Source organism: Grosmannia clavigera (genome assembly GCF_000143105.1).
Source record: "Grosmannia clavigera kw1407 unplaced genomic scaffold GCSC_140, whole genome shotgun sequence".
NCBI lineage: Eukaryota > Fungi > Ascomycota > Sordariomycetes > Ophiostomatales > Ophiostomataceae > Leptographium > Leptographium clavigerum.
Genome location: NW_014040801.1, coordinates 1167541 through 1190575, shown reverse-complemented (window position 1 = coordinate 1190575; position 23035 = coordinate 1167541). Strand labels below are relative to the sequence as shown.

Here is a 23035-nt window from a genome sequence, read left to right as displayed (position 1 = left end):
AGTTTCACAAAGAAAGCAACACAGTTGGGCCGTCTTATACAAAGTTAGAGCTAGTACACATTCTGATCGTGGCGTTGAGTCATTGGTACGAATACGGGATTGCCTACTCCGTACTCCGTACATGTCGAATGGACCCCACTTGTACTTAATCTGGCTTCGCACTGCATACGGAGTACACAAGTTCGAGTTGAGCTACACACACCCAAATAATAATATTTCAGCCATAATCAGCACGCACACGGCAATCGGGTCTCAAAGAGCCAGCTACTACGTATCTTTACAGACATTGCGGTTGGGTATCTGAAGCAGCACACAAGACAACGCTCGGGCAATTGGGTTGTACTCCGTAGATGTTAGATTGTGGGTCCAAATACGGAGCACTTCGGAGGATTGCCGGGGTTGGAACCTCCACCAAGTACTCCGTAGGTAGACGAATGGGCCCGCGTATCTCAGTGCATTTCCATCACGCTCCACGCGTAACTAATTTTGGCTTGATCGACAAGGTTTGAGTAGAGCTGACATCGCTTGGAAGTTCCTCGTACTTGGACACAAGAATTGGTGCCGAAAGATACTCGACTGTCATTGGTTGAAAGACAGACAAGGCCCGATAATATTTTGGCCAAAGAATTCCAGCTGCACCTAAGAACACAATCGTACACAACGGAGGACTCCATACATAACGCGTATTTGCCCTTTACCCCCACAGCAGGTTTGCATGCAGGGAAGACGATGAAAGCAGACGCAGCGCCAGACGAACAGCCCCGCTCACACGACAGTGGCGCATTTCCGAGAAGCCCGAACGACGAAGAGGCGCATCTTCTACCAACAGAGCAGCTAGACTTTACCGATGCCGACGAGGACGAGAGCGTCGCAGCAGGTGTTTATAACCTGTCTGCACGGCCACCAAGACAACGCTGGTGGCGGTGGCTCTACAGGACACCCCGACAATACAGCGTGAAGCCGTGGCTGCCGGCTGTACAGAGGCTGCCGGCTCAGCTGCTAGACCACGTGGCGCCACGAACGGGTCAGCGGCTGGCTGTGCTGGCCGTATTTCTGCTCATCTGGGCTGTGTGCTTTGTGCCGCTGCTGCTGGCCGGCCGTCGCGCCGTCACGGACGCAGCCGGACGCGACGTGGTCAATCTCGACTGCACCGACACATTTTGGCACCGCAAGAACGCGTGTGGGCTCGATGGCATCGACTGCGCGCCGTTCAACGACACGCTGCTGGCCTTCCGCTGTCCTGGCCACTGTGCCTCCGTGCAGCTTCTCAACCCGCGCGCCATCGGGTCGCAGGAGGTTGTGTACCGGCCGCTGCTCGTCGGCAGTCCTGAGGCCTACCGCGGCGACTCGTGGATCTGCACGGCGGCCATCCATGCTGGCGTCATCGGCAACGCTGCCGGTGGCTGCGGCCGCGTCGAGCTCGTCGGCCAGCGTCGCGGCTATGCCGGACTGGCCGGTTCTGGCGGCCTGCGATCGATCGCCTTCGACTCGTACTTCCCCCTGTCCTTCACCGTGTCCGCAGACGAAGCGGCCGGCGGCTGCGGCGGCGAGTCACGTGGTCTCCTGCTGGCCGTCTCGCTGCTATTCACAGCACTGCTGGCACTCTTTGCGCCGTCGCCGCTGCTCTTCTTTGTCGGCACGCTCGCTGCTGGCTTCGTCCACGTCGGCTTCGTCTCCGATCCGCCGCCGGCCAGCTTCCATAGTCTCTCAGTGCTGCCAGACCACACATCAGCACTCGCCAGCCGCGTCCTCCCCTCTGCTTTCTGTCTTGCCGTGCTCTACCGAACGTGCGTGCGCCACTCTCTGACCGGCCTCGATGTCGCCCCTTTCGACCGCGCGCTGCTCTGGCTAGGCGGCTTCTGGCTCGGCGCTCTGTCCAACTACACGCTCGACTGGATCCCCATCCAACGGCTGACCCCCCACGATCTCGCGCAGCAGCCCGGTGCCCGCGTTTCTCTGGCCGTCATAGTCGCCCTGATCGCCCTCATCGTCGTCCAGCAGGTGTACGGCTTCTGGCACGAGGGTCGCCTGCTCCGCTATCTTGGCCTCTATGGCCTCTTTATCGTCGCTATAGCCGTTGCCCTCATGCTGCCTGGCCTCAACCTCCGCATCCACCACTACGTGCTTGCGTTGCTGTTGCTACCCGGCACCAGCCTTCAGACCCGTCCGTCGCTGCTCTATCAGGGCCTTCTTCTGGGCCTCTTCGTGAACGGTGTCACGCGTTGGGGTTTTGCCTCCGTGCTGGAGACGGCTGACGCACTGCGTGGCGATGCTTCGTTTGATGCCCTCGTGCCCTCTCTCGCTGCTGTCCCGTCTGTCATGTTTGCCGGGGCCTCAGACAACTTCGGCAACATCACGTTTTCCTGGGCGCTACCGCCTGCCTCGGCTGGGATGCAGGGCATCAGTGTCCTCGTCAACGATGTTGAGCGCCTGCGACGCTTTTCCCTTGCTGAAACCTTTACGTGGTCACGGCCTACTGGCCTCGATCTGTCTGAGTACTTTCGCTTTGCCTTTATCCAGGACGGAACCACTTTAGACTACTCTCCGGCCGGGACGTGGTTTGCAAACGGTACGTGGCATATGACTTCATAGTACGCTGTGGAGATAGTGCTCAATCAAGGGGGTTGCGTGGGCACCTGCAAATTACAAATATACATGGACCGAATATATCGATGCAAAACACGCCGTAGCCTAACAAAACCACCTTTTATTTTACACAGGCTGTGCTTGCAGTGTGGATCAGCATTTATACAGCGTATCAGCACGCCATAGTTTTTGTAGTCAAGGGAGCTAGACTCGGGGACATTGTGGAAGCGTCCTGAGCAATTAAAATTTAAGAGTATTTATATTAAGAGCCGTATCTCGTTCCTCTTATCCCAACTTGGTTATCAGCTCGTACAAGAAAAGCAATAAACAAAGATAAACAAACAGTTCTCCCCCGCTCCCCGAGGCTGTACTAACAAGGAAGTCACCAGTAACATCATCAAAGATATTATCAGGGACGCCATCAGGGACGACATCAGGGACGACATCAGGGACGACATCAGGGATAACATCGGGGAAGTCACTAGTGATTCCCGTGCGAGAGTCGGCGTGGAATCTCCGCGGATCTCTTAGACTCATCAACTGTTCGAGAGCGTCTTGGCGAAAGTGCTTAACCATCTCGTTCAGAATATCCCTTTGGTGCTTATACCAGGGATCTTTCTCGCCAGCACATAGCCGTATAGGACCCCAGTTCCTGTACACTTTCTCGTGCGATTCGAGCTCCACTGGACGGCTTGGATGATAACGCAAGTACAGCTTACAACAGAAGCAGGCTGGCTTGCTGCACCCAATATACTTGTCGCCGTGTGCCCACTGCAAGTTTTTCTGGTGGAAAGCCTCCAATACCCTTATCTCGGCATGAACACGGGGTTTGAAGGTGGAGGAGTCGTAGTGGGCTTTCATGATCTTCAAAATTCCATGCTTCCGGTCCATTTCCTGAAGCGCCTCGATCATTCGGGGCGCTTCCGGGCTCCCTGCTGGTAGCATCCGTGTACAGATGCCTTCCAGAGTCATCGTTTTTGGCCGTGGTGGCGGCACGCAGTGCACTTGCTCAATAGCCTGCACCATAAAAACATCATCGACAAGCTTTGTTACGGCAGTGCACGAGAGAGCAGCCACCAGTCTTTGGGGAGCGCTCACGAATTGACACAAGCGGCCAATGTAATGCCGGGCCTCGGAAAAAGGAGACTTCTGGCCATCTGGAGACAGGTCTTCGCCGAGTGCTCTCATCCGATCCATATTCTCAGAATGTCTTGACTCGTAAACGAGCCAGCAACAGTTGGATGAGTCCTCAGTCCAATTCGTAATTTCGTACAACCACGCCAGCAGAGCTTTGTCCGCTAGACTGCCGTCCTTTTCCAATTTTTCCGCACACCTTACGAGACGTGCCTTTAAAAGACGGGCTAGCTTTTTGATTTTGGGCTTGCAAAATTGTATGCATTTGTTGGTGAGCATTGTCGTTTCCCTTCTTCTTGCATCATCGTCAAAAAGGAGCGGTAACATGGCTTTCAGGCCGTAGAGCATGGAACTGAGAAATGGTGCAATTTTTGCCGAGGCGTTGGTATTTGCTGCAACCCAGAAGACCGTTGCATCGGGGCGATCCTCGCAACCGATAGCCGTGCACGCGTCTCCGCCTTTGTCAAACTCGCAAAGCAAGGCCAAATCGTCGAGAAATTGCCGAAAAACGCTCTTCGACGACTTTAGTGGGCGGTCTCCACGAACTTGGCCCAAGACCTGTAAGAGAAGCAGGGGCTCGAAAAATCGATTTAGAAGCTTCGCATACTTCCCAACTACCGGCGGCATTGTGGATGACATGTGGACAGATAATTCTCGAGGACTGTCGAAATAAGCAATTTTGGGAGCGAGAGGTACAGCAAATATGAGTTATTGACTGGTTTTAAGGCGCGGATAGAATTGTGCAATTTCGAGATCAACACCTTCGTTTGGATAACGGAGGGGTAGAGTGTACTTTTTGAATGCACCCTCATCGGAACTCCGACCTCCTGCGGACCAATGAGTCTAAGGAAATCATACTAGACGGACGGTTTGATAGGAGAATATTCGAAAGCAGCCGTGTTGGTCCAATGGGTTTTGAATTCAAAGATTAGGCAACGACGTTAGGCCCGAATAACGAATGGCCCATGTGTTGTCCCATGTGATGGCAGGCAATGCAAAAGCAGCGGGAGTGATGATACCACGTCTGTACATAATCGCATGGAGGACCGGGAAGCGGGTGGTCAGAAAATGCGAAACTCGATACGGATGGTGTAAATCTGTACGGTGAAGGTGAAATGGATTTTCGGTATTTCCAGCAGGGCAGCCGCCGATTTTCCCGTCTTGAAAATTACCCCTCTAATCCGAGGAACCGCTATGTACTGACAGCCTTTAGGGCGAGAAAGTTTCAGCTGTGACGAATCTATCTCGGAAAATCGCTCTATCCAGTCTCCCGTCCGATCTGCCGCCCGTTCATCAGCAGCTCAGTGCCTCTGCTGCCTCCTCGAGCCGTCATCATGGCGACGGCACCGCCAGCGCCTCCAGCACTCTCACTCAGATCGCCATCCTGGACGAGGAACGGGCTGTGGGTGAGGATGAGGACGAGGTCGACCCGCGCCTCCATCAAGCTGCACCACCGCACCACGGCGGCCTGTCCGGCCGTGTCAAGGCTGTCAAAGACCTCGTCCACCAACAGATAGTGCGCCCGGTGTCGACTGTGAGCCTGGCCGAGCTGCACGAGCGCGAAGAAGAGGGCCAGGTCTAGGCGCTTGCGCTCGCCACTGCTGCGCTTGCCATAGGCCAGTCCGGCCACCGAGCTGCCACCACCAACCTGCAGCGTCCGGTCCAGCAGCACAAGACGCTCGTCCCCGTCAGTAAGCAGCGAGCGCAGAAGACCTGTGGCCGTGGCCTTGGCGTAGTTCGCGTCGTCGTACAGCACTGTCAGCACTTGGGCCATCAGGCCGTTGAGCTCATCCAGGCTCTTGTCCAGAAGGTACTCTCGAAATGTGGTGCGTGTGCTGCCCTTCTCGCCCTTTCTGCCCTTGCCCTTGCTGTCTGGGGATGATGTCGTCGTCCGGTATGTCTTCTTGGCTAACGTCGAGACCCAGAAAGCAAGCAGTTCACGGTTGGATTCCAGATCCGCCATCTGGACACCCATCTTAACCTGCTGCACACCGAGGCTAACAAGCTCGCCCTCCTCGGTCTCCACGAGATGCGCATACATTTCCGCTTCCTGCTGCTTAGCCTTCATAAGCTTCCGTGCCTGTTCGTAGGCCGTAGTCTTTAAACTCCACTCTTCGTACTGGAGACGTGACGTCTTGTATCGCTGCTGCAGCTCTTGACGGTTTTGTTGCAGCTCTGTTACTTCTCGCCACAAGGCATCACGATCTAGCTTCTCCGCGGCTTGATCTTGCACGACCTTGTCAAGATCTTCTTGCTCCACTCCAAAGTCGTTGGCAACTTTCTGCATGAGTGTTCCTTTTTTTACTTGCCCCCGTATCTTGGAGTTACTCCTTATAGCGGTCTCGATGTTTCGCTCAAAATCAGCCACCAATTCATCATACCCCGCACTAAGCCTTTCGGATTCTGCTCTTGTTGCAGATACAATGTTTTCAAGTTTGCGAGCCAGGCTTTCCAGAGCAGCAAGAAACGGCTCCATGAGAGCTTTCATACATCTGGTAAATCTCACGAGCTTGTGCGTGTGTGCACTCTGCCTGAAATGAGACGGTATGAGGACTAGAACGGCTCTGCATCTCTGAACAAAGCAGACTACCCAACTAGAATCCCTTGGCGGACCGACCTCTGTGTTCTGGTCGCGCAGCAGGGCGAACGAAGATTGGAGACGATCTAGTCGCAGCTCACCGTTGTGCAGCTGGCTGAGCAAGTCCGCCTTCCTCTTACGAAATGCGGCATATGCATCGGCCAATCGGACCTGCGCCAGTGCTTCACTTTCCTTGCGTGTCACCGTCGCCATCTGGTCATCAAGCGCGCTGATTTGCGTTCGAAGCTCGTAGTACTCGGAATCCAAAGACAACAGCTCTGGGGATGTATCGTCTTTTTCATCCGCGACTTTCTGATTCCCTAACTCTTTGAGGCTTGCTGCTGCTGCTCCGGTGGCCGATTCCAGCCCCTGTATCAGAAATTCCTGCTTTTTCTGTAAACCTTGAAGACGGTCTTGAGCATACTTTTTCGTCTGCATCAACGAGCGCAGCTTGACTTGGACCTCGGCAATATCTGCATCCATGTCCTTCAGCAGGTCACGGGACACCGCGCTGCACCGGTCCAGCGAGGAGAGTTCCAGCGCGGTCTCGATCAGATCTCGTCGCTGGGCGCCGCTCGCGTTGAGAAATCCAGTCGTGCTCTCGTGGCCAAGCACCACAGTCCGGGCATAAGTGTCGAAGTCAATGCCCAACAACTCGCCAATGGCCGCCTGGGTGTCTCGCGAATGGCCATGCTCGAACTGCGTCTGAACCACGCCGTGCAGCGACACAAGAACCCTGTTGCCATGCGTCCGGCTCTTGCGATGCCGCGTAATGGTGTAGCCATTGTCAAACGCCAGCTCAACGCTGCAGTCTCGACCGACTGCGTCGTTTACCACGTCGTTTGCCGCCATCCCGCCGCGGATGCACCGTCCGAATTGACACCACGTCATCGCCTCGATAATCGTGCTCTTACCTGAGCCGTTCTCGCCCGAGAGGAAGACCAGACCACGGGGCACGTTTCGGCCCAGGTCGAGCCGCAGTCGGCCTTGTATTCCCAAGAAGTTGGTGATCGTGAGTGACCGCAGTTTGGCCACGAAGATGTGAGTAGCCAGAGATGTTTCTGCTACTTTGGGCTGTGGCAATGCATCGGTGCCTGTTTCTCTGTCGACCCAGTCCGGCTCCACTACCTCAGCCTTGAACAGGGACTCGTAGCAGATGCTGCTCTTCCCGCCATCTGACTCTTCCTCGGTCTGGCCAGTTATACCGACAAGCCGACGGCCAACATCAATCAGCGCCTCACGTCGTTCGCGTAGTGGACTCTCCAGGTCCAACAAGCTCACATACTCGCGCGCCTCTGCACTTAGATCCAGTTGTGGCGGAGGCGGTGGAAGTTCCACGCCAAGGATAGCAGCAGTTGTCTGTGCACTGGGAACAGATTCTGCCCGAGGAGCCGCCGCAGCCTCTTCCAATACAACATCGCTGTCTAGAACGGTAGATCCCAAACCGCCACGAGCGTATGGCTGGTCTCGGAGGGCCGGGCCGAGGGGGTTCCAGTTCCGCACACTCCTGGCGCCTTCAGCCAGAAGTCGGTCACGTGCCGTGACATATGTATACCGGCTAAGGTCCCCAGTAAGCATTACGTGCTTGCTCTTTATGGCGTCGGGGTCGGCCTCGCCCCTGAGAACGATCCCCGAGTCTATGGTGGTGTACCCAACCCCGAAAGGGGAAACGATGAGCTCATGCTGTAGTGTATCTGGGTCTAGCAGAACAACGCCTCGTTTTTCGTCGTGAAGATCGTTCCAAGTCAGCTGTAACGGAGAGCCAAGATAGATGATGCTTCCCTGCAATGGGTCGCAATGTCCACCAGAATTTCTCCTAGCCTGCGGAGTTATCGTCTGGTGACTGTGGAAGTGGCCAGTGAAAGTTCGGGCTAGGGAGGCGAATCTGTCGGGGCCTGTGAGGCCTCGGTAGGTGATCGAATTTGTGCCGCCAACAACATGGCGCTGTGTAATGGCGCCGTTTATAGCTAGGTGGGCAAATGCGACCGTTTGTCGGGCTGTTTTGGAATCCAAGGCATCCACTGCGTTGACCAGGTCGTTCTGATTTTCTCGAAAAGGCAGCAGTAGCACCCTACGGTCATCCCATTCGGCTGTGGCCACATCGCTGTGAACGGAAACGAATGGAGATAACCGGCTTGCTCTCAGAGCTTCCAGGACAGTCGTGTGGTAGTCGTTTTTGTATGCAAGGTCATGGTTGCCCAGGATGATGTGAATATGCGGCCCTGCCTCGCTTAGCTCGTTGAGAAAACGATAGCAAGCCGACAGCACGTTCGTTGATAACTTAGAGCGGTCCTTCAAAAGGTCTCCGCAAATAACGACTCGTTGGATCCGGCGCTGTCGTGTTAGAGCTGTAATCCAGTCCGCCGTCTTCTGAATGCGATCAAGGTCAAGGTGCCTGAAGTGGATGTCGCTGAACAATAGCCATGGCGCTCTTCGGGCCAACTGCATCCCGATAACCGTGATATTATATTATAGTGGTGGCGTCTGCCCTGCTGGTACTAGGTGCATGTGTAACTTCTTCTAAACATTGGCCGTGACACTCTAGGCTCATGGTCAAAATGATTTTGTAGATTATTTTGTCATTTTTGAGAGTAAACGGACCAAACGAAATTATACCAATCACATGTCTCAGAGCGCCGCTAGCTGCACGGCTCCTGCTCGATAGTGGGGCACTATCCGCTAGACTCTTCGGAAAACGATATTTACCAAAACACTCACAAGGAAAGCAAGCATGCCCTGTTTGTGCTGCTGTTAAGCCTGAAAAGAGCCATAAAATGCCAAGCTATCACAGCCACGTCTCGATAAAGTGTCATATCACAAACCTGCCCTAGAGTTAGGGACAAACAGTGTGAGACAGCGTATGACCTGGCTGAAAGACGCCCCAAGGAGATAAAGCAGCTCTTGAAGGACTAGAGGAATAGAGGATGGGCAAACTCTAGCAACATTTAAGTTGTGAGCTCGTGGTGGGGATTAGCGAATTATCCATCTCTCTCTCAGTATCTGTAACTATATTCGGGTCGCCATCGGGCCTTCTGGCGATCCAAGACATATTCTTCATAAAGCTGCCCGGTAAAAGGTCTAGGCTGTCATTTATTTCCCTTCTGTCTCTGCTCGTTATTTCTTGTGTTTCCGGATGTATTGAGTCTTGTGTATCTCTCTTATGTACTTGTCATGCTCCAGTTGATAATGGGGGGGAGGGGGAAACAGAAATTCGAAGAGGGGAGATGGAAAGAGGAACCGGGAGACGATAGGCCAGTCTTGAACGCCACTTTGATACTTTCCATAACCTGTAGCAGTAAAATATCACCCACAGACTCTTTGAACTGAATGTGGGCTAATAAGCCCAGTGTGCAATCCCTGCATGCAATCTAGTTAATCGGCTTTTTCTTGCCAACCGATGTTACAGCGTAGAGGCGAAAAAACAGTAACAATTAGGCACCACAGTTTGACGACTAACATAAACTGTTCCCTAAAGGAATTTTGAGGGACGGTGGTCTTATTCGAGGTTGCTGGACGGTTCGATCATAGTGAAGGAAGCGGTCGTTAAGATATGGGATGGTGAAAGGCTTCCGATGGTTGAGACCGAAGGGGTCGGACTGCTGATGGCAGGGATCTGGGTGGTCTTTTTTTCTGTCTGTGGTGGCACCAGCGGCAGCCATAGCTGCGGAGGCTGTAGGTGTACGGGACCTGCGGGTGGCATGCCAATGATTGGACTCCGTCTGGGCCGTCCGCGTGGGTGATAGTTTTGTCGCGAACGTGGAACAAATGTAGTGATCGTTGTAATGATTGGGACATTGGTCGTTGTGGTAAAATGTGATGGCAGTTGATGCGGCGAGAGTTCGACAAGCAACAGCAATATGGCCCGACAGGCCACAGTTATGACAATGAAGTGTCATCTTTCATTGCACAAGATTAGTATTATGCCAATAGCTTTGAAGGGTAGGTTGATGATACTTCTTACGGTCTTCAAATGTTCGTGACGAGACGTGTCTGTGAATGTAGCTGAGTCAATTATCTAGAAAATTTGGGACTCGTAGGGCTTGTTGCAAGGGAAAAAGCAAGCTGCATTTGTATTTTGAGTATGGAGACTGTGCTGTCACCTCGCTCTTTTCAGATTTCGCACTTACGTTCCTTCATGCATCTGCAGGGACAGCGGAGGAAGGCACGCCTTGGGTCTTTCCCATTCGGACGCACCCGCCCAGTGCCTAAAATTGCTCATGAGTTTGTTGCACGGCGGCGCACGGACCACCTGGCAGGGAAGTTAGCTTCGACTGCAGAAAGATGTCTCTTACGGATTACAACATTCGCTCGCTTATCAGAATTCTAGTACACTGTAATACAAACCGCTTTCCTTTATTTTGACTGTCCTGACTTAAATATAAAGGAACAAGCTCTGAGAAACAAGCTTAGCAGCTTCTCTTATCAAGATAACAAATTACCCTGGCATATAAATTGACCAAATGTCCCATTTAAGTCCTGCTCATCAGAGAAGGCCCCTGAACTTCCTGCACTAGAAGGACCCCTTGTCGTTCATCATGGTAGGCGGTGTGACAAGATTAATTTGAATTCAACAAAAGGTTGGCGGGGGTGTGGGCCGCTGCCCAAGTGAAAACGTCTTGATGTCCAGTCGTCATACCCAGTAGCAGTCGTTCCCATTTTCCCGTAGGTGACTCTTCAGGAAGTCTTACCGGAAATCCAGATTTGGTTTCAGAGAAGCAATTGCGTTCGTTCTTGACCCACTGCCACTGGCCTGCAGCGGCAATTTTGCTTAAACGGTAAAGTCCTTCCGCAGATTCAGACTCAGAATCAGTCTGATAGCTTGGGAGAACACTTCCATGGGCGTTATCGAGGCGTTCAAGACGCCAGACTGGCGACCCACGTTCCTGACGGTCAAAGTCTCGGTCGGGTAGGGCATTGCCAAAGTTGTCGACATTGGCATGGTCACCTCTACCCTTGCGACCGGTCAGGCCCTCACATGTCCACTCGTATTGATCGCTCATACAGAGGCCGGAGCAGGCAAGGCGAACACGGACGGACGCGTGGACTCTCTCGCCCGTGTTGATGAGGGGGTTTCTAGGCCGCTTGCTGTTGGTCTCAGGGTCGATGCGGACAAACTGGCCGGGCAGTCGAACGGTGAGGCCACCGGCGAACTCCAACGGCTGGTCCGGATAGCAGGTTTGGCCAAGAGCCCAGGGCCGAGCAGATTTCCAAAGGATCGGCGCCGGCGTCGCGGCATCGGGGTGCTTGTGGCTTTTGTCATACTTGCCAGGGCAGTCGACATGATCGCGATGCGGGTTCATCCTATTTTGATATACGGGTGGCGATCCCCAGGGAATCAATCGGCGACGGAAGAGCAAAGGCACGTGTGGAAACGGATGGACAGCAGAATATAGCAGGCCGTCTTTGAAGAGGCTGGTCATGCGTTCGAGATCGCAATCAACTCCGATGCTCGCGAGCTGGTCGCACATCCAGGCTAGGGTGATGTCGGCTATCTGTTGGTCGCACAGTCCACCACCAACATTAGAATGGGCGCCGGGAAACCAAACTTGTTTCAGCTTTGTGGTTGTGTTCGTCTCCAGACGCTCCCAGAGTGAAGGCATGAAGGAATAGCGCGGTTCATCAAGGGCAAGGGCTTGAAAAGCGTGCTCGACCCGGGTCGAGATATGGGTATTGGTAAACTTCCACGTGATACTGGTCAGAAGGGTCGACAGAATAGGCCAAGAGGCTTGGGGCGGGGACACTTATTGTTTTGAGCTTCCACGGAGACCAATCAGGGGAGCTGAGGGGATACCGAGACTGCCGACTGTGTCCCATACTGCGACAGCCTTGACGGTAATGTCAGAGCCATCAGCATGGCAGTCGTGGGTGTAGTTTTTCTGGACCGATTAAGTAAATTTGCAAAATCTGAAGGATCAAAGGGCAGATGGAGGGGTAAATATGAAGGGTGGGGAAAGGAGAGGACACAAGGTAAGAAAAGAATCACTTTTTTCAACCAAGCCCGGTACGCAAGTTTTTGATGATGTTCCCATGCTACCCAGTCCTGTCTGTCGTCATAGGAGGTTAGGTCCGGACAGAGAAAGGTTTCCGGGCCGCGGTCTAAATTCCCCAAGTTCTCGTAGTCGTCAAAAATCCTGGAGAAGCGATCACGGCCTTTTTCGGTTAACAAGCCGAACGAGGCAACCAGATCGGCAACAGAGCGGGCAGTGAAAGCACCGCGCGAGAAGCCGACGAGCACAATGTCGTCTCCATCCACGTAGTTGATGCAAAGAAAGTAGTAAATCTCGCGAATATCTTCCTCGAGGCCCTTGCCAAAAGCGCCGCCCATGACCTTGTCAGAGAGATCGCCGCTGCTGCCGACGCCAGCCTGGTAGAGAACCACCTGTGAACGTCCGCTTCTCGAGCTGTTGCCCAACACCTTTGTCAAGCGGTATACGTTGGACGAAGGACGGTCGGTGGTGGACTTGCCAATCGCGTTCATCCAGGTACCGTCGCAGCAGACAATAAGTGTCTTGGAAGCATACATGATTTGAGATGAGGGAAGTCTATGGTAAATCGATTTTCGGCAAAAAAAGAAGACACAAGATGATGAGAGACGAGTCCGGACAGCAATACAGCGCATCGACACGACGAGCATCATACTAATGCAGACTGTTCTTATCGGCTGACCAACTGGTCTTATTGACCCACACCGCTGTCAGCATAATCCTTAGCACAAGTTTGATTGGGCGACAAGTGGGCTGAGAAGTCTCAGCCCCGACGAGGCGTCCGAATGTTGGTAAAGGCTTGCCATCACGTTCTCTACCTTTTCGGTCCGATGGGAGGTAGCTATTTGAGCGGAGGCAGCCTGGCAAATAGTATGCAAGAAATGGCATACCGTAGGTGGAAGGGAGATAGAGAATGGAAAAACATTCGTAACGCTCAACTCGGTCGGGATGGCCAGTAATAAATCGGCTCCGATATTCTAATTGCGAGAAACAAAATAGGTGGGCTGTGATATCTATTAAACCAAGGCGATGTCGAGATCCGTTTCGCCTACGAACTCTCACCTACGATTGGCAATGTTTCAGATCCTATCTAACATTCTTTAGGCTAACCACAACTTTCCAACCAGTGCATACACTCATCTTTATGTCCGACCTTTGGAGGGTTGTTTCGGAACAAAAAACGAGGGCAGCCTACTCCATGCATTGTGGCTACAAAATTGACGTCCTACGGCGCTGCTTAGGCCCGCAACAGGCTTGTCGTTGTACCTACTAGTTTCGAGTTTTAAGTAAACTGTGCTTACTACAAAAAACAAGTATCCCGTAAGGTCTCGAAGTAAACTGCCTGCTTTGCATTTCTGTAGAACCTATTACAAGGGTGAATCTGTCATTTTAGTCAGATTACACATCTGCTGACACCCGGGAACATTGTCAAGACGTAGATTCTACTGCGCAAGACATATGTGGCATTCTGGCTCTCCTACTAAATTGTTTGTAACCATTGGGACGTACGTTAAGCCCACACGTGTAACGACTTTTCGGTCTACTGCCTGTCCCACATGCACCGTAGTCAGGGACACATCGTTCATGCTGAGGTAAAGCAAGGTTTTATTTCCATAAGTTGTCTTCAAGTTACAAAGTCCAGTCAGGCTAATTGTATCTGCTCGGAAGTGGTCACTTTACAATGGATGATCATAGATCAGAGCACAATGATGCGTTTAGTATGATAAGCCAATACCACAACTAGATTATGACTGATTGCATGGCTCAAGAACTCGCCTAGACAAAAGTTGTTTCTCGTCGTTACGACAAATCTCTGGCTCCGCCGCAACTTAATGCCGGGTCAGTAAAGCTCGAGAATACCCGCTTTATCTCTGTACCAAATAAATACCAGACGTCTCATTTATTCGTCACACGAGAGATGCAAGCCCCTCACTTCATGTAGTATTGCTTTAAATTCTGCTGCAACTGACCGCCTAGTGATGCTACGCTCTAAGCATGTTGTGACCGAAAGAGAGACACCCAGACCTACTCGTACATACCAAGTTTCTGGCTTCCATCGGAAGCTGTAGCCAGATATTCGTACAGAGATTATGGCTGACGACAGGCAAATGGACGGCGGTTTGTCGCCCCCCCATTTAGCGCTCCCCGCAACTGAGAGCCCCGCTGGTCTACTCCCAGGCGAACACTGGGCAGAGGTGACTGATTCAGTTCGTCTCGCGCTCGTCGCTGTTTACATTCAACATGCGCATGCTGATTTTTTGTGTGTGGGTTAGCTTTCGTGTGATAACGAAGCGGCTCTTGGTGACGATGATGTCACTTCAACGGCTTCAATCACATCGAGCATCCTCGAGTACCGGACCGTTCTGGGAAGAACGTACCACAGCAAGAGAGGCAATACCCTGTACTTGCTGTACCGCAACCGTCTTGCCTTTGAAATGACACTGACCCTCATAAGGGGTGCGAACGATGAAAAGCAGCAAGAAATGCTTGATCTAGCGTAAGGCGTAACGCGAAACTCCTCGAGAGGCATCCACTGTTGACATCAGCAGTCATCATTTTCTTACGCTTTGCCTGGGCGGAAAACTCCATTTGGCACCAATAGGGGAAAAGATGAAGGTTCCGTGTTTTTATTCATTTAGCGTTGTCAGAGCCTGACAAGTCTTGCAGAAAGCTCTCGACATCGGCACGGGAACGGGAATCTGGGCCATGTGGGCTGAAGCCACCCCCTCTTTAGCCCGTGATTCATACTAAAACCAGCTTAGTGATTTTGCCGACCAGTATCCCAACTGTGAGGTCATAGGCACAGATATTTCTCCCATACAACCTATCTGGTTGCCCTCGAACCTGAACGTGTAGGTTCGAAGCACGGGACGTTTGCAACCTATTTACTTACGTACACAAACAGTGAAATTGATGATTTCACGCAGCCTTGGACATTCGACTCTGACTCCCTGAACTTTGTCCACGGGCGCTACCTGCTTGGCAGCATCGGCGACTGGGTTGCTCTGGCCAAGGAGGCCTACAAATGCCTAGCACCGGGTGGATACTTTGAAAGCTACGAAGCGTCACCCTTTATAGTCAGCGCAGACGGCACTGTTCCCGAGACAAGTGCAATGGGGCAGTGGGGAAAGATATATGAGGACGGCGGGAAGAAACTTGGGCAATCGTTCACCATTGTGCCCGACGGTGTGCAAAAAACAGCCATGGAACAGGCTGGCTTCGTGGATATCGAGGAGTGGGTCTTTAATGTGAGTACAGTGTCTCGGCCGAGATGTTGCACGAAGCAGTTAATATTACGACAGCTGATCTAGACTTAAGGCGCCTCTTGGACAATGGCCCGAGGACCCGAAATTGAAGGAAATTGGAATGTATGGCCAGTTAGCCCTCGAACACGACATAACCGGCTTCTTAACGTTTGTCGCAAACCTTCAGGGATGGTCTAAGGTGGAAATTGAAGCTTACGCTGCCCGCTTTCGCCGAGACTTACGGAACAACGAGATCCACGGCACTATGATGATCAGAGTCATCTGGGGCCAGAAGACTGAATAACGATACTTCTATTGACATTACATAAAGAAATCAGCACGATGGGCTTCTTCCGTTTGATCACGAGGAAATTAGACAAGGGACAATCATATGTGGACCTTGAACTTTAACCAATACATCGCGGTCTTGTGATGCAACTTGGGACTTGCAAAATCTACTTTGTTTAATTCCCTTATTATCAATACCAATAGCAATGCGGTCGTATTCGGAGGGCATGGCCACTACTCTGATTGACAAGAACCCCTACACAAGGGAGACTAAAGATAAGTCCAGCATCTGTGGATAATTAGGCCTACCCAGACCCGTCAGAAGGTCCCAGCCTATCGATGGCAAGAGGCCCGAAGTGCCATAACCCAGATTGTGGCCTTTTGGTGGTGTCATTAAGCACCTCGGGGTGCGCATACAAGGTCGGGTTGACGAGCCCCAAAGGGCCCTTTTCGACCGTAAAACACTCCCCCACGATACAGTCGAGCAGCGATGCGGACAAGTGATCTGTCTGCGAGGCACTAGCGCTGAGATACTAAGTCCGAACCGGGTAATTCCATCCGTTCGCAGACACATCAGGCATACCGCGGCCGTTGAGGTTGTAACGCTGATTAACCGTTGCATTTTTCCAGTTGCCGTTATAGTAGTACTATTATAGCGGGTTTCTAACCTTAAAATAAGAGGCAGCAGCACTGGCTTGGTAAGAGGGGACAACATATGTTGGAGAAGCCATGTGCATTGTGTTAGGAGATAAGTGGAAATGCAAAGCCCTAGGAAGTAAGGACAAAGAAGAGATGTTTACGCCACCACTAGTATAGTTCCCGTCAAGTTTGGGCTACAGCCGACAACTTAGACGGCCTGCTCCTGCTCATTCCTATACGGCCCTATTTAAAAACACCTCGGTATGCTATCTACTGAAATATCACCAAGGCCAATCTAGCTTTCAGCCTACGCTTCCGGCATAAGCACTAACTAGATGAGGCAATGTCGTATCCATATGTGCCCGACCCTTGTCATACTGATACAGCTTGTCAGAACAGCTGCGGCTATGCCCCGCCTAGCTGTCTGCCCCGCGGAAGGCTTGAAGGAGGGGAAAAGCCGTGCTTGCACTCCGGCTATGAAATCGTACCAGACTGCCCACGATACAATATTTTATTAGTGTAGCTGCAATCCACACTTTTTTCATCTGAGGGCGCTCTGCTAGGGCTCGGAGGTCCTTGTCATGTCAGTGTACCGGGTTGCCGGTCTTCCGACGACGGTTTCGGGCGACGACGCAAAACATATTCTCGACGAGTTTTTCGGCTTGGACGCGGACACAAAAATCCGGGCTCTTGGTCTGCATCCGCAAAGGCCATCGGTCGTTGCCATTGTGATGTTCTCCGCCACTCCAGAGTTCTTACACGGCATGGGTCCTTGGAGGCTCGATAATGCGATCACATACGGTAGCCAGCTGCAGCACATCCGACTCGAGATCGACACAGCTTTTCTCGGTTTCACGCCACTGAACATCGCGGGCAGCACGGAGGAAAACGGGATCGACTGTTTCGTCGTCAGTGGTCTCAGCAGCCATCCATTTGGCTCTTGGAAGGAACGAGGCGGCCAATTTATGTGGTTGGTGGACGATCAAGACGCATATCCAGCGAATATTCGCATGCTTCTTTACGGCTACGACACGTCGCTTGTGGCAAGCAAGTCTTTTCAGGACATTTCTGACATTGGCGAGAGACTCGCCATCTCGATTAAGAGTATGCGGAAGCCAGAGCGCAATAAGTCTCAGGTTAGGCCGCGTCCTATCGTGTTTATTGCGCACAGTTTAGGTGGACTTATTGTCAAGGAAGCTATTTGTCATATGGCCACGAACGACATTTTCAATGCGAAATGTGTATATGGGCTCGTTTTCTTTGGGGTTCCGCACCATGGCCTCCTCGTCGAGCCTTGGCTCCGCATGGTCAACAAACAGGCCAATGCGGCACTCGTCGAGAGCCTCCAGCCTGGTTCCCGCATCCTACAACGCCTGGACAAACATTTTAGGCGTGCCTTTTCGTTCCCAGGTCTAAAGGTGATTTCCGTGTACGAAACGCTACAGAGCCGGACCGTCCAGGAGAGAGCCCCAGGAGTTTGGGATCGGTCTGGTGAGAGCCAAGTGCTCGTAAACACAACCTCTGCGGTGGGCTCGTGGCCAGACTGCGTTTTTCACACGAAAATTCCCGTGAACCAGACCCATGAAGACTTGCCTAAATTTAAAGGCGCCTTCGACCAAGATTATCTGCTGCTGATGGACTACCTGGGAGACATGTGGAGCAGTGCAGCTACATTCGTGCAAACACGAGTCAGCACTGCCTCTGAGCTAGATAACAACACGTCGCCACATCTCACCGATGAGGCCATAGGGGCAATGAAAAGAGCTAAGCCGCCACCCATTGGTTTGTTTACTCTATGGCCCAATCCAGATACACAGGATGTCAAGAAGTTCCAGACGGACTTTGACGTGATCGCGATCCATGGCCTTTGCGGACATGCTTTCAATACGTGGATGGAAGGCGACAAACTTTGGCTTCGAGATTTTCTACCATGGGAGATGCCAAAGGCCAGAGTCTTGACGTTTGGCTACGATACTGAGCAGGTGCTTATAAGTCCGACTTCTAATATCCGCGGCTCTGCCGAACAGCTGCTGAAAGGCATCCGTCGGTTACGTCAAAAACACGACGAAAAGGCAGGGCGTAAAGCCATCTATGTGTGCCACGGTCTGGGCGGGATCGTGCTCAAACAAGCACTCGTCTTGGCCCACGAGGGCACAACGTTGTACGACGGGATCAGCGAATCGGTTGCGGGCATCATATTCCTCGGCACGCCGCATCAAGGCCCAGAGAAAACGTTTTGGTCTGATTACCTGAAAAAATTAGCTCACATCTACAAGCCACCACGCAACTCGGTGGAAAGCCTCGAGATCAAATCTGTGGAGCTCGGAAACGCTTGTTTGCGGTTTGGCGATTGTATGATGGGCTTGCAGATATTCAGCCTCTACGAACAAAACGTGGAGGAATCACTAGAATCTTTGGTCTGCCTTCCCATCTTTTTGATGGATGTTTTCTCTTTGAGTGCTCTGCTAATTACGTATTTCTCGTAGCAGGTGGTGGATAAGTCCTCTGCCATTCTTCACCTGCCTAACGAGACCCCTCTTTCCCTGAATGCGGACCATCGTGGCATGTGTCGGTTTCTCACCAGCTCTAGCAGCAACTACCTGACCGTCTACAATTGTATCTCGGAACTCATCGACGCGCCATCAAGTGACGCCGGACAGACGTGTAAGCAGCTCTCTGTACACCATGTTTAACAATCACTGAAACGTAACAATTACCAGATTTCGACCGTTCCGAGCGAGAGTTTATGTCTAAACTTGGGGCAATTGACGAAGGAAAGGTTCTCGACCTGATACCGTCGCACTGGGGACAGTCTGCTAGATGGTTTCTTGACGACACGGAGTTTGAGTCCTGGACAAGGCTTCGAGGGCGTCAAGTTCTCTGGCTACACGGACCTCCCGGTTCGGGTAAGACGGTGCTTATGCGGACTGCAATTTCGCACCTCAAGGTTCAGAGCGACATATCGGACAGTTCCATCATTCGAAAGCCACTCCATTTTTTCTTTGACGACAAAGACTTAAGGCGAAAAACGACCTCTGCGTTTGTCAGATCTATTCTTAATCAGATCCTCCGTGACAGTCGGACTGCGTTCTTGGTCAGGTATCTGGAAGGCCGTGACGGAAAGAAAGATGCAGCCAATGAGGAAAATCTGTGGATATGTCTCGAGATCATCATCCGTCGGTCACGAGGCATTGTGTTCCAGCTGGTTGTCGACGCTGTAGACGAAGTGCTCCGCAGTGATTCCGACGCATCCATCACCGTCATCGACAGACTCGAGCATCTCATGGCTCTGGATTCTAGCGGGCGGCTCAGAATCATGATTTCTCACCGGAAGAGGCCGTCATACGAGTTCCCAAACGCCGATGTCGCCGTGCTTGACGCGAACAACAACTATACACAGAACAATGTGTGGGACTACATTCAGGCCCACGTGCGAAAGTCTCTCGCGAGGTCCTACATTTCTCCCGATGTTGCAGAGACGATTGAGCACAAGATCATGGAGGTTTCCAGCGGCAATTTCCTCCATGCCAAGCTGGCTTGGGAGCAGTTCTCCAGAGGCGTCAGCCGATGGTCACGTGAGCTAATTCAGGACGGCCTGTTGCGACTAGACAGAGCCTCGCACGACCTCGTCGTTGTTTACTGCCGTCTGCTGAGAGCCATTCCCAGCTCGCAACGAAACAAGGCCAAAGCGTCGTTTGCCATTCTCCGCGTGAGCCGACAGAGGCTCACGTCCCGGCAGCTGGCATTCTTCGCGACCGTCTACAGCCAGATCCTGGATGATCGGCCGCTTCATCTGCGTGAGCTGGAGCTACAAAGTGCGGACTTTGAAAACTATTTGTCCGAATCTTGTGGCTACATGATCAGAAAAGCCGAGGATGGCACTGTCGATTTTTCACACGTGTCTGCAAAGGATCTGCTCACATGCAGCGTGGATGAGCTGTCACCAGAAGACCAGGAGACCATCGCAAGCTACTCGGTTTCGGACCCGGATGCTCACAGCCTGCTGCAGAGACTGTGTGTGTCTGTGCTCAAATTGGAAGACCGAGATGACAAGTCGTGGGATGAACTGTTGGACGCCGTAGCCAAGGCGGAGGATGATATGAAGAACATGTATGGCTACTTCGGAACAGACGAGCGCATACGCCGAATGCTTTTCTACATTGAGTCATTCATCCGGTCGACCGGACGAACACCTTGCTTTCTCTATGCCGTCCAGTTCTGGGTCACACATTACCAAGGCACAATGCCCAGCCGTAGCAACGATTGTCTTCTGGCTAAATTCTTACCCACCAAAACGGCCATCAGCTGCCACATTCTCTGGGCGGCCATCCAGCCGGAAAGCGCGGCCGCATATCTGGGCACGTACCAAGACGTGCACTCTGTGCGTGGCAGCACGTCGGCCTCTTTGGCTCTGTTTCAGATTATGACTCGAGGTGACTGTCCGGGAATTGTCAAGGCCTTGCTTGCAGACGGCGCCGACATCAACGCTTTCGGCCCTGGCCGAGACTTTATCACGCCGTTGTCGTGGGCTATTATCTGCCGACGACGAGAGTCGTTTCGGCTACTCCTGCGAGACGAGAACGTCAGCATCAACTACGGCAACTCACAGGAGCGAAAAGCCCTGCACTATGCAGCCCGCTGCTCTGAAGACGTCTATTTCACCCAGTCGCTGGTCGAGCATCCCCATGTTAACGTCAACATTATGGGCGGTCCTCTTGGCTCGCCGTTGCATCAAGCATTGCACTCACACAACATAGCCGCAGTCCAAGTCTTTCTTGACCACCGCGATATTGCGATTGACATCAAAAACAACGAGGGTAAAACGCCGTATTCCATGGCATATGAGAACGTGATTTGGCAGTCCATTCTGGAAAAGATGATCAGTATGGCCTCGGAAAGGGTTCTGACCGCGACGACCAGCTCTGGAACGAGCCCATTTCTCACAGCCGGCTCTCACGGTTGGACGCGCATCGAAGAAGCCATCCTCAGGGCATACCCCAAGCAGCTTCTGCAGGTCGACCCACACACTAAGATGAACGCTCTGGCAACGTACGCGTTCTTCGGCCGCAGAGAGAAGCTGCTGTGGATTTTGGAGAGGCTCCCGCCTGAAACAAAGCTGCGCCATGAGGGCGAGGAGTACGACCTGCTTCACCTCTGCGCCCATCAGAACTGGGAAGACGTGGTCCACTGGCTGCAGACAGAGTACGGCCTGCTCTCCCTCCCCCAAGACCACACCGGGAGGACGCTGCTGCACTGGGCCCTGGAGCACAACTGGGATGCCAGCCGCCTGAGCCTGAGTGACTACAGCTCTGCAGAGCTCAATGCCCAGGACCATGACGGTCTGACGGCTGTACACATTGCTGTCGCAAATCGCAACATGGCCGCCTTGGAGATGCTGGTGGCGTCTGGGGCCAGCTACATGTTGCGGGCCAAGAACGGCATGTCGCCAGTCCATCTGGCGGCCGAGCAGGGCTACCGAGCTGCCCTGGAGTTCTTCATCGAGATGCCGGAGCGCGAGTTTGGCCGGACAAACACGGGAGCCGGCCTTCTGCACCTGTTGGCCCTCTGGTTTGACGGTATGATAGTCAGCCGGTTTGTACGCTTTAAGCGAGCCCGGCTGGATGTCGTCGACAAACAGCGACGCACTGCGCTGCACTATGCCGCCATGGTCAACAACAGCGCTGCGGCCGAGCGTCTGGTCGCCTTGGGCAAAGGCCGTGGCGGCAGCCAGTTGGAATCACGTGACTCCAGCGGAATGACGCCGCTGCTTGAGGCTATTCGCAGCGGCGCCATCGAGACAGCCGAGCAGCTCCTCCAGCTGGGCGCCAATGCCCGCGCGGCCGACGCATTTGGCCAGACCTGCCTCCATCTGAGCTTCCGGTATGGCCACGGTGGCCTTGTCGCGCGCTTCCTGGCCATGAAGCTTGACATCCACGGCATCGACCGGTTCGGTATGACGCCGCTGCACCGAGCCTGCAGCACCGGCCGAGTCGAGCATATCCGCGATCTGCGCCGGCGCGGCGCCCGGTGGAATCCTAAGAACATCTATGGTCGATCGCCCATTGACCTGGCCGTCGAGTTCGGAAACGTTGACGCTGTGGCCGCCATGGTCCGCTGGCTGCAGAACCGAGGCGCCAGCCTGGACCAGACACAACATCGGCTTCGCAACGCTCTCAAACTGGCGTGCGAGTTGGAGTTTAAGAACATGGAAGACTTGCTTGTACGCGCTGGAGCAGAGATAGACCGGCGCAAGATCAAGGTCAAACGTCTGTACATGTCTGGACCCACACCGGAACCAGGCCGTTGGGCACTTGTCATTCCTCAGATGTAGAGGCGAGGGCTTCCATTTTCTATCCCCCTTTCTACGGCTACTAGACTAGCTGTCCAGGACCCTACGGGCAGGACCTGACGGGAACTAAAAACGAAAAAGCTCACACCAGACAAGTGTCCACGTGACCGTTCTTGTTCACATTAATGGGTTAAGAACCGGATTTGCCCAGCTGTGCTTTACAAATAACAACAATAGGAGGCACACATTCACAAAGGCAGCATTGCGAAGCTCGTTAGGGGAACCAGGCTGA

General features: G+C 52.9%; 5 protein-coding genes across 5 annotated transcripts; 3 read left to right on the top strand and 2 right to left on the bottom strand.

Moving 5' to 3' along the window:
• Window positions 1–729: 729 nt before the first annotated feature.
• CMQ_1072 (lccl domain containing protein) lies at window positions 730–2592 on the top strand (the record flags this gene model as incomplete). The annotated part of the gene is made up of 1 exon (XM_014318151.1): window positions 730–2592. The coding sequence occupies one exon, from the start codon at window positions 730–732 to the stop codon at window positions 2590–2592; it is 1863 nt and encodes a 620-aa protein (XP_014173626.1).
• A 2386-nt stretch (window positions 2593–4978) lies between these two features.
• CMQ_458 (gp46 recombination endonuclease subunit) lies at window positions 4979–8746 on the bottom strand (the record flags this gene model as incomplete). Its single annotated transcript, XM_014317537.1, has 2 exons — window positions 4979–6001; window positions 6338–8746. 2 exons carry the CDS (start codon window positions 8744–8746, stop codon window positions 4979–4981), a joined length of 3432 nt encoding a protein of 1143 aa, XP_014173012.1.
• Window positions 8747–10854: 2108 nt separating this feature from the next.
• On the bottom strand, window positions 10855–12821 carry CMQ_659 (uncharacterized protein; the record flags this gene model as incomplete). The annotated part of the gene is made up of 2 exons (XM_014317738.1): window positions 10855–11989; window positions 12304–12821. 2 exons carry the CDS (start codon window positions 12819–12821, stop codon window positions 10855–10857), a joined length of 1653 nt encoding a protein of 550 aa, XP_014173213.1.
• A 1896-nt stretch (window positions 12822–14717) lies between these two features.
• On the top strand, window positions 14718–15831 carry CMQ_687 (uncharacterized protein; the record flags this gene model as incomplete). Its single annotated transcript, XM_014317766.1, has 4 exons — window positions 14718–14779; window positions 15045–15134; window positions 15188–15530; window positions 15715–15831. 4 exons carry the CDS (start codon window positions 14718–14720, stop codon window positions 15829–15831), a joined length of 612 nt encoding a protein of 203 aa, XP_014173241.1.
• A 1204-nt stretch (window positions 15832–17035) lies between these two features.
• Window positions 17036–22785, top strand: CMQ_1528 (ankyrin repeat protein; the record flags this gene model as incomplete). Its single annotated transcript, XM_014318607.1, has 3 exons — window positions 17036–18871; window positions 18944–19118; window positions 19175–22785. The coding sequence occupies 3 exons, from the start codon at window positions 17036–17038 to the stop codon at window positions 22783–22785; spliced, it is 5622 nt and encodes a 1873-aa protein (XP_014174082.1).
• Window positions 22786–23035: the final 250 nt, after the last annotated feature.